General features: G+C 43.7%; 1 protein-coding gene across 1 annotated transcript; it reads right to left on the bottom strand.

Moving 5' to 3' along the window:
* Positions 1-401: 401 nt before the first annotated feature.
* prss56 (serine protease 56) lies at positions 402-6869 on the bottom strand. The gene is made up of 14 exons (XM_040021846.1): positions 5900-6869; positions 4512-4670; positions 4137-4391; positions 3853-4042; positions 3642-3750; positions 3389-3545; positions 3152-3294; positions 2889-3048; positions 2536-2724; positions 2237-2428; positions 1968-2164; positions 1221-1752; positions 1027-1133; positions 402-955 (listed from the first exon to the last, which is right to left on the bottom strand). The coding sequence occupies exons 1-14, from the start codon at positions 5997-5999 to the stop codon at positions 782-784; spliced, it is 2664 nt and encodes an 887-aa protein (XP_039877780.1). The 5' UTR covers positions 6000-6869; the 3' UTR covers positions 402-781.
* Between the last annotated feature and the right edge of the window lie 4508 nt (positions 6870-11377).

Raw genomic sequence — 11377 nt, 5'->3', positions numbered from 1 at the left:
TAATTCAGCCGATTGTTTAAAGACTCAAATACAGGATTAGAGAAGCAAAAGTCAACACAAAGCAATAATGGGGGCCTGTTTGCTGCTCAAAGAGTGCCACTTCCTTTAAACTTGCCAGTTGTGGATAATGACAGACAATAAGAGACTCTAGAGGGTGGTGTATTTCTGGATCCTGTTATAATTACCCATCTTAAGAAGAGAAATCACGGAGGTTCTTGTCATCACAGTAACAGCTGCTGCACTGACCGTAAAGCTCTGCTCAAAGGGTGAAACCAATGAATGTGGGGTCACAAAGACGGGAAGATCAGAAGCTGCATTACTGCTAACTCAATCTTTCCTTACAATAAACACAGCATCCCATAACATTAATAACTTTTTTATTTATAGACCTTCATTTTTGTTTTGTTTTTTTTACAAAAATACAAATACTTTTCTCTATACAAATAAATATTACAAGAATAAACATTACATAATATATATAGCACGTATGTGCTTTACAAGAGGCTCAACCTTTGTAAAAGACAATATGAATAACTTATCATTTTTGTTCGGGTTCATACGTTAGACAAGGCTGCGTCTACAACCACATACAAAAGCTTGTGGTGTGACTGGTGGTCAGTAAGTGGGTTGATACATTCATGTTTTTCGTTTAGAGTCAGGAAACAGCAGAGGCAAGAAGTAAAGTCTGTGCGCGCTTTCAACGCATCTGTCTGTTAAAAGCTTCTCAGTTGACTTGGAGAGGCTTTCTGCCATCATCTCTCCTTTTTAGCGTTGGCAGCAGTTACGACTTGAGAGCCTCCAGTGCCAAAGCGATGATCCTCGGCACGCTGCGGTAGAAAGAATCGTTTTCTAGGCCCACAAGACTGTAGAAGGTCAAAGGTCGTCCTCCAACTACAGCTCTGACCCGCGCTTGGTAAAGTCCTCGGTCATTCTTGGAGCCCAGATCAACTAACACCTGAAGAAAGGAGAGAGCTCATTAAAAGGCTGTTTCAAAAAGAATATTGCATGCATCTTACTGGGACTTACCTCCTGGAAGTTCATGTGGAGATTCTTGCTCGGGATGTTTAACACCCAGCTGTAAGAGTCTCTGACTTGGCTGACTTTCTGTGAAGACTCTCTCACTCCAGGACAAACTACAGGGGGGGAAACAAACACACTTGAGCACATGCATTTTGGAATATATGTAATGAAACTTGTCTGAATAAAGATGTGGCACACACTTTTCATGTTGGCGCCGGTCGTTTGCCTCCTGTGAACAAGGCTCCTGTATTTTCTGTGAAGAATTAAAGGCTTGACAGCAGCCTGTCTGAGGTCAGCGGTCTCTGTGGGCGCGCTCTCAGTGACTGGCTGGAGAACAGTTGTTGACTCTGTGCCGTCTCCATTCTCAGAAAATGTCAAATCCTCTGACGCGCCTCTCCGTTTTTCATTAGCAGTAGCTTCTTCACTAAATGAGCTTTCACTCTGCGATCCTGCTTCTGTGGCAATCCTACTTTGTGCCTTTAAATTCTTAACATCATTTATGAACGCTGTCAGAAGTGACCAAGGCTTCTGTGATACCCAGGAAGAGGAGGGTGGGTGGGTGTGGTCCGGCGCTCCAGTGGATGGAGTAAAGACAGACGGAGACTCCTCCTGAAGGTAGACTGTGTCCAAGTGCAGGATGGGAGGAGCAGCTCTGGAGTCCAGTTTGGAACGCAGAGCTGAGATGATGGATTGATATTCTCCCTCGAGCTGCTGCAGAAAGGAGTCCTGTGTCTGGAGACATTAAAAATAGATTTTGATGTTCAGATCAAGCTGAAATTAAAACATATGGAAACAAAGTGAAGCCGTAGCTGAAAGAAACTCACATTAACCCTCCCTAGGTTTGATTTTCATTGTTTTATCTTACTGGGATTTGTTTTGTGCTGTAATTAACCACCTGTGTAAGATAAACCATGCATCACTTTATTCTTGAGCATTAAACAGCGCACCTGCAAGAAAAGGTTGTCCTCCTGCCTCCTGATTTTGGAGGAGATATCTGTGTCAGGGTTTTGTTCATCCACATCATCGGCCATGCTTCTCAGATATTTCTCCCAGTCATCCACCAACGCCCCGACGTCTGTGAATAAGGCTGGGGGAACTGGAGAAGGGCCTTCCTCTGCTGGCACCACAGCACCACCTAGCTGTTCTGCAAGTAATAAAACACCTGTTACAGCAGCAAGCAGCAAAACATGACAGGCATCCTCTGTCAGTCATGTACCTTCAATCTGTTTAAGACTGTGGCTCAGGCCTAGGTCCCGCCTCTCTCTGGTGTGAGTGAAAGCTGTGCTGTAGATATGCTCCACAAGCTGAGGCAGAGTCTGGGTGAAGAAAGTCAAGTCCACTTTGTCCCTGATGTAGTCCTCGGCCCTCTGGAGCAAGTCCAGCAGGGTCTGCAAGAATGAGTGCAACTCTAGATGAATGGAGAGAGAACAAAAGATCAGAAAACTCAGCGCAAACAGTATATCAGGTATTTGTTGTACATTCATGGAGCCAGGCATTTCAAATAAAAGTACTCACGGCATTTCTTGAAGCGGGTGAGGCATTTCTCCTCGGCCAGTCGGCTGCAAGCGCTGGCAGACTGACCAGAAGGACAGGTCAGTTTATAGAAGCGACACAGAGAGCTGAACTCTGACCTCTGTTCTTCTTCTGTCATTTCAGTTGTCTTTAGAAGCTCTGGACATGTAGGCTCACGGCTCCCAAATGACTCTAAAAAGAAGAAGTAGAAGTGATGATTTCATGATGAAGTGCAGTATGTCAGTATTACGGAGTAGCCACTGATAATACTTTTCAAATTACTCAGATGAGTTTACTTTTACGGTAAAGCGAGGTTATGTCAGATTACTTTATATCGATATAAATACACAACTTACTTTGTATCTCTGCCTGAATCCAGTCAGAGAAGGCAGACACCCGCGTATAAACGCCAGGCTTGCCTTTCTCTCCACAGCCGTCTCCCCAGGATGTGATGCCATGGAGCTGAAATCGACCAGATATTCGGTCCTGGTAGATCAGGGGGCCGCCAGAATCTCCCTGCAGGTGATAGTTTATGGTTTGCAATGAATTAAAGTGGTGCCACTTCAGTAACTGATAAAGATAATTCAAAAAGAAAACCCAGAAATTCTAATATGCCCACCTGACAAGAGTCTATGCCTCCAGAAAGATAACCAGCACAAAGCATAGTGTTGGTGACCAGTTCTTTGCCAAGAGCACTCTTACAGGTGCTTTGAGGCAGCAGGGGCACCTTGGCCTCCATCACCACATCAGCAGATGGGCCATCTGTGGACAAAAATACACCATTATTGATTTGGTAGGATACAAAAATAAGTTGAGGCTAGCATGACACAGTGTGTCTATAGGATACTGAACTCACCTTCATAGAGGGAGCCCCAGCCTGCCACCAGACACGGGCTGCCAGTGGGGGGCTCCATACCAGAAGGAAGACACACTGGGGTGACGTGTTGAGACAGGACCACTGGAGAAGTCAGCTCCACCAGTGCTATATCATTGTTAAATGTCTTTGGGTTGAACTGCAGAGACGTGACAGACCTGTTATTGCCCCTGATCAATAAATCGGTGATTAATTAAAATACTAAAAGCTATGATCCCGCACGTTGGATTTTTACCTTTGGATGGGGGATGACGCGATTCACTTTGAGAACCTGTTCATCAGGGTCAGTCTTGGTGATGTCGAACTCACCTACGACAGCTGTCCAGTAGCTCTCGCTACGGCTTCTGCAGAGGTCAAAAGACAGTTTTAACAAATGCTAAATGCTGTGAATTTGACTACTATCTCATCTGTCTTTGCAAAGAAAATAGTCACACATGCACACTAACCCAGCAAAACAATGTGCAGCAGTGACCACCCAGGAGCTGTCCACCAGAACCCCTCCACACATCAAGGCACCATCCAGCTGCAGGTTAACCAGCCAGGGCCAGCTGCCTGGAGGTGCAGGAGAGCCGCCCACAATCCTGGAGCGAGGCTGCGTAACATTTTGCACTGTGGCTGACCTCTGACCGCACACTGCTGCTGGGACAGAGAACAGGCATCGCTGGTGAAAAACGATGCAAAGCAATTAAATCTAATGCCTCTGCGTGTGTAAAAAGATGTCTCCCCTCACCCTGTGCGTGCGTCTGCATAGCCGGTTCCAGGTTCTGCATTGTGTTGAGCAGGCTGCACTGGAGGACGCGAGCGCTGCAGCTCTCCCCCATGACCCTGATGCAGCTCTCCGTGTCCACCTCACCAGGTGGGCAGCGATGCTGATAGTATGCACAGGCCTGACTCAGAGCCCAGCTCCTCTCCACCTCACCTTGAAGCTTCTGGGCCTTACTGATGACCTCACAGCTGGGCTCTGATAGAGCATTGGAAGAAGACGCTGTTGACAAGAAGGGGACATCTAAGACACACCAAGATGTAGCGGTGGTGGAGCGGTGACTCGATGTGACTAAAAGGTGATCAGGATTGAACAGGCAAGTAAGCATGATGTTGCACTCACAGCAGGACCCTGACAGCTGTCCGCAGTTCTGAAACAGACAGGGAACACAACCCCGGCAGCTGGCTTCAGCCCGGCTTCTCTCAGACGTTGCACGCTCAAGAGTGGATAGAGCACTGGCCATGGCTGCTTCCAGCACAACAGTGCCTCGATCAGACAGAGCTGCAGGAAGGACAGGAAGGAAAAGAAAAGAAGAGAAAGGAAAGATGTAAGAAAAGAGAAGAAAACACAGATGAGCAACATAAATCAGCCAAGCCGATGTGCAATGACATACGCTGATATTTGCCTCCAAGCTCCAGAACTGCACTGGGATGAATTCCAAACTCAATCAGTTCTACTGTGAGATTTTATTTCCTGAACACATATGCAGAGACTTGTTTGCATTATTATCAATAAAATGTCCCAATTTTTGTTTTGAGGAGAAATTTGTGGCAGTGATTTTATAAAGAAGGACATCTAGGTCATCCTAAGGAAGACAGTCATTTGCTGTGGGAACACAGTGTATGTAAGCATTAACATGAATTGGTGCAGCTTTCTGGTATGTGTGTGAGTAGCCCCCTTTTTTCTCATGCTGCTCTTTGAGCTCATTGGCAGCATTTTGGGGAAGCTAGCTCACGCTCAGCGCCCTGGTGAGTCTTCTACAGACATACTTCAATCGGGCCGCCGACCCTGCTGCCCCCCTCTGTGCCGCAAAACATCACAGGATACGCCAGTAACAACAACAATACTGATTGAAGATTTAATTAGAAGGCCAAGGCTGAGCGGGCAGAGGCTGGTGGGCAGGGACAGGCCCTAAGGGCACAGGCTGGCAGCCCCCGGGGCCGCTGGGACCCATAGTCCCTTGTTCCAAACACACTGCCATCACCAGTCACTTGCATGAAGGCTCTGCTGTACTCAGCACCTCAACCAGAGAAGGCCAGAGGCCCCTCAACACTGTGCTCTACTGTAGGATTTAAAGGTCACACAGCACTAAATGAAATTAATTTAAACAACTGTTTGCTGCTTCAAACAGGTCCTGAAGAGTAGTGCTGAAATTGGTCAGCACTCATTATTTACATTTGTGTTTTGGCTCTTTACAATGTGTTGTTTTCAAGCATTAAAGTTACAAATCCATGAAAGCAAAACTTTCGATTTTTTTTATTAGATGTGTACATGTGCCAAACTGAAGGTGAATCTCACTCAGACTAGCAATATCACCAGATGTTTCTTCTTGTGTTTGACTCACTGAGAGGTATTAATGCTTTAAGCATTACTATTTGTTTGCTGCAAGAGACTCATTTGCTACTGAAGACATCTGACATAAGCTCTCCTAAATATAGTCACAGATAGCTACAGCTGTGACCACTCTTAACATAAACTGCCATAAATGAGAAATGATGGGTCAGTTTTACCTTTAAGAGCACTCTGGGGCATCCTGTAGACCTCTCTTCCTGTTGGGGCTCCCAGCAAGCAGTCCAGCCCCATAAGCAGCAGTGACACCAGCAGCGGCATGCTGTCAGAGCATCAGACCTCCACTCCACAGTGGCAAGAAGCAGGCAGGCAAGAGACACACAGAACGACTGAAGAGGATGCAGATGAGCTGGAGATGAGTCTGCAGTGTTTCCAGGTCCTTGTTGTCTGGCAGCTCTATGCATTCACTAACTGTCTCCCTCCTCCTGACTCTCTGGGCTCTTTCCCAAACTGTGGTGCAGGGCATCTGTCTGTAAGTTTACTTAGAGGAACAATAGATGCCTGGAGTGGTCCCTGGTATATATAGAGCCCTCAGGGGACCACAAGCAAGAGGGAGGGGGTAGAGGATAGGAAAGAGAGGGAGAGGGAGGGAGAAATGCTCCCATGGCCAATACACAAACAGATGAATTCATTAAGACTGTGACAGCAAATCGGGCGCAACTTGCCAAGGCTGGACATTACAAAGAGGCTTGGTTCTATGAAAGAAGACCGAGTGAGGGAGCGAGAGAGATACAGAGGAGGGGGGGAAGAAGAGCGATTGGCTGGGCTTTGAGGAAGGGGGTGTTGTCTGAATTGTCTGAATACGATAGAAAGAGGGAGAAAGTTATACAGTTAAGGATAGTAAATGATGCAGAGTATAAGCATCTAAACCAAAGAGTCATAGTATTGCAGGAGGAAGCAGGAAACAGAGGGAGGCTGAGTGTGAGAGAGCAGGAGCGAGGGAGAGGGAAGTGTCTGCCATTGCCCATGCCCCTCAAAGAGGGCATTGTCCCAGGCGTCCCTCTGAGGATGGCCACATCAAAGCCGTCCTCCGGGCATCACTTGGATGCCGCCTCCATTGATCACTTACAGTCTTTTATCCCCCCCATTAAAATATTGTCAGTTCACATCACTTTTGTCTTTCTCTGCTGAACTTTGCTTTTGTTACATAAAGATACAGTAAAAGACTGCTCAGGAACATGATGTATTTTTTAAAGAAAAAGAGAAATCCTTGATTAAGACCACAACTTGAATTATGTTGTAGATTATGGTGATATTCTCACCTGCCAAAACAATAGGGGCATGTTAAAAGTCAGAACAATTTCCTACTACATAGACATGTTACATTATAAACTTTTTTAAAATGAATATTTATAGGTTTTTGAGAAAATGCCACACAGGGCAAGCAATAAGATTTTGTGAAATGTAAGGGATAAAACTACGGAAGAGGAATAGGGCCACTGGAAAAAAATCTGAGAAAAAAGTCAGAATTCTGACTTTAATCTCAGAATTCTGACTTTTTTCTCAGAATTCAGGAAAAGAAAAAAAAAAGACGTGCCCACTTTTTTTTTCCTAATCCTCTTCAGTATAAAACTGTTATGTAAAAATATTAGATGAATAAATCAACAAGACTATGCCCCCTATTAAAAAAAACAAGGTTAATGCAGCATAAAGGCAGTGGTTAAGTGACGTCATTAGTTGCAGTTGTACAGTGTAGACTCAGGAGCATAAACAATAAATGCTAAGTGTCGCTAAGTGATATCTAAAGATGTGAACAATCATTTTAAGGCTATTCCAGCTGTTAAAATCTGGAAAAAGCAGCTATACTGTTTCATCTGATGTAGGCATAGTCCCAAATCCCTGTAGTGGAGCTAACATGCTCACTAATTTAATCTATTTTTAAGCTGGATCTGTTCTACTTTTAACTTACACTTTATGTTTAGAAATAAATAATCAGCTTACCATCTATCAGTTGTGGTTAGAAAACTGCTTCAACCATTTATCCATAACTACTGGCTTGATTTAAACCATTTGTCTACTAATTGTTGTTACTACGCTAATCAATTTAACAGCTAGCTGTTAAGCTAGTTTAAACACTTGTAGCAGTTTCCATCCCATCAACAATTTCAACTGATTGCCACACTTTAAGTGGGCTGTTTCAGCTGTTTCTATAACTTCTTTGGACCATTACCGATCATTTTAAATCAGATATGTATTTATTTTCGTGGTCAGTGTTTTCTTTTTGTCATTTATTTATTTATTAACCTTTTAGCTCAAATCTGTTAAGGTCCACTGATTGAGCTCATTTCTCACCCAACCCCAGCTACTGCACATGTACCACCTGAGTTGCCTGCTTTAACTTCTGGTTGTGAATGAGGCTTTTCCAGCCTTAGGTGCCACCAGTGACTATACAGCTGACTACCCAGCCATTAGGCCAGAGTACTTAAGGCCACAGAGAGGCAAGCTCCAGTACTAGAGCGCCTTTGTGTTGCAGCTTGTGAGCTGTGTGTGTGTTTTGGCAAGGAGGGTGTTTTGGCAATTTTCAACTGTTTTGACTTACTCTTTTGATCAGCTTCTAGGTTTTGTTGGGCTTTTCTTCTTTTGATCGTGATAGCAGCTTTTGTTTGATTACTTAGTAAGAAAAATGTATTTAATTGGCTAATTTACCCTCATGTCTCCTTTTTCAAACTGAACAAGTTGTGTTGCTTTCCCCCCATTACCTTAGCTTCCTGGGGTATAACAACCAACTTTAGTAGTTTTTAAGAGTGATTATATTGAATAAAACCAAAATTCAACATGTTCTGACAACATGGAGCCACAGTCTAGATGGACGGACAAAGTGGTCTCTGCTGACAAACCCAAAGGAGGAGTACAAATTGGAGTCAACTCTGAGCCAACTAACCGGCTGAATGATAAAAAGAGCGGCTGCCCAATCTAGCAGAGCATTATCAAAGAGGGCCGTCCACTGCTGCCACAACCCAGCCCTGACAGTTCACACTAACAGCATCATATAGAATGTGTTAGTGTGTGACTGTGTGTTTATGTTTCAAAGCTTCTGCTTACGTAAGTTCAAACACTTTGATACTGGAAAACCGCAAACAGTCAAATATGAAAACACGAGACTTTAAAAACCACTCTGAGTTAAACAAACTGCGCTAATTGCACTTCTTCTTTTTCAAGCTTTGCTTAGACATTTGTTAATGTGCATATGTTTTGTGGTACTCATTGTGCTCCAGCCCCCTGTATGCACTCGTGCGGCATGATGAGATCAGAGAGCAGGTTCGGGAGGAGCAGAGCGGGAGTGAACAAACGGGCGGCACTCTTTCATCCCTTCCCCATTTGCTGTTGATGTCCTTTGATTAATTTGCCTTTTGATGAATCTTCCTTCATCTATCTACCAAACATGGAGCGCTCTCTTTTTTTCCCCCTGCCAACTTCTACATCTGTGATGTTCTGTTCTCCAACGGTTCCTTTGACACATTTCAGGATCTTCAGTTTAAGGCAAAGGTTTTGTCATTCTGCTTGTTGTTATTGGGATCTATGAGTGTGAAAGAAGAAAGAAAGAAAGAAGCTTTGCAGGACTCTGTGTAGTCATGTGAGAAACTAAGCACACCCCAGCTTCATGAGCAACTTGAAGCAATCATTCACTGTGTGTCTATCAGTCTCTCACATGGTTGTGTAGAAATTTTTCCCACTGTGCCTTTCAGTGTTGCTTCTTTTCATTGAGCTTTACAGACATTCTCCTATGTACAGATCTCCAGTATTTCAATCAGGCTGAGGCCTGATTTGCTGCTGTGCATGGGATCATTGTCCTTTGTATTTTAATTTGGGCCAACCTTTAGCTCTCAGACAGAACACCTCACATTTGACTCTAGAATCTTTTAGTTTAACACTGTAAAGTGCTGTGGCTGCAAAATAAGCCCAAATCAACATCCCTCCACTACTGTGCTTGACAGCTGGTGTGATTTGTGCTGGTACGCCGTATTTGATTTCTTTTCCAAATGTGGCACTGTGCACCATGACCAAACATCTTCACTTTGATCTCATCTATCCATAAGACATTTTTTTCTCTTTAGGAGGCTTTCTGCTGACAATCCTTCCAAACAAGCTATTTCAGTCTTTTTCTATAACTGCTGTCATGAACTTTAACATTTAACGTGTTAACTGAGGCATGTAGAGTATGAGATACGGCTCATGTTTTGCAGTTTCTCTGAACACTGCATGGGTGAAAGTGAGATATCCCCTCCTGGAAAAACTGGCGACTCTCTTGAATGTTTTCCTCAACCAGACAGTGGACGGAAATTTCACTTTTCTGTGACACAATAAAGACAGGATTTAAACAGTATTTTTAAAACTGTTTTTTTTTTTTTTATCACAATACAAGCAAAATTAAGATCAGATTGTGGTCTAGTGAATAAAAGACTACTTTAAGATTGTTAGCTTCCCCAGTTTTCAGGACAGATCAGTGTAGCTGGTACAGTTTTAGGACCTGTTGGTATCTAAGGTTATTCAGTGGTCTACATCTGTCTCAGGCCTTCAGTGAAGCACTGACTAAAATATATTTCTCTGCAATCGATACTAAAAGCACCACACTCCTCAGGAGAGTAATGTTTTATTGCGGAAATATGAGAGGTCTGTTAGAAGCAGCAAGAAATATACTAGCTTCTCTGCAGAAATTCACATGGATGCACATCATCTGCTGAACAGTTCACAAATGATTTACTGAGGGGTTCACAGGCTTTTCTGCGGTTGGCTGCTTGAGCAGGTTACATTGAGAAAACGCACAATGCACAGCACAAACTCACACTACAATGCGACATTAACAACAATCGTGTTGAAAAACACCCAGGTATTGTGTTCAGTTATGAAACCATTTCCCCCCCATTGTCTCGGGCCGAAAACAATTGAAATCTAGGTCAGTGGGGTACGCAAGGGAGAAGAGGTTCCCAACATTTCAGCACAGACAGACACTTGAACCTCATGACAATAGTCAAGCAGAAGCAGCTCGTCTGCACAGGCCTGTCATTGTTAGACATGTTGTTAATTAGATCTATTATGACCTCAACAATCACATTAACTGCCATTAAGTTCACATTAACCACCAACTGTTCGATAATGAAATCTCCAATTTACGTAAATGGAGTGAGAATGATGACATGGCTGATTAAGTTTATGTGGAAACATAGCTCAGATCATCTTTCCTGATAATAATTCAACCACGCACCCATGATCTTCTCATAAAATATTGCATTTTTAGGGAAATAGATGGAGTTGTTAAAAGAGTGGCACGGAGATATAAAACTGTGCTTAGCTATGGTTTGAAATTGGATACTCTGAATCTGTATCTTTGACCTTGGAGCCACATGTGAGGGGTGAAAAGCTTTTTCTTTCAGTCACCCTTTGCTAAATGCTTTGAAACTTAGCATCTTCTGGTTCATGTACCTGCAGGGAACGGGCAGTCTGTTTCTAAAATGTGTATTTCTCTGTGCTGCGTGCTTTGGGCTCCTGATCACTGAAATAAGGCCACACTTTGTTGCATCAAAAACGAAAAAAGACTAGCAGCCAGCTGAAAAAGGAGACAGGCTGCAAGAAGAGAATCCACAAGCAGCAGCTTTGTAAAGACTGACATCTAGTGTCACAGCAGTGAAACCTCCTGTTTT

This window comes from Simochromis diagramma, unplaced genomic scaffold, assembly GCF_900408965.1.
Source record: "Simochromis diagramma unplaced genomic scaffold, fSimDia1.1 OVJJ01000205.1, whole genome shotgun sequence".
In the NCBI taxonomy this organism is placed as follows: Eukaryota; Metazoa; Chordata; class Actinopteri; order Cichliformes; family Cichlidae; genus Simochromis; species Simochromis diagramma.
Note: the sequence above shows the minus strand (reverse complement) of the source record. Positions and strands in the feature narration are given on the sequence as shown.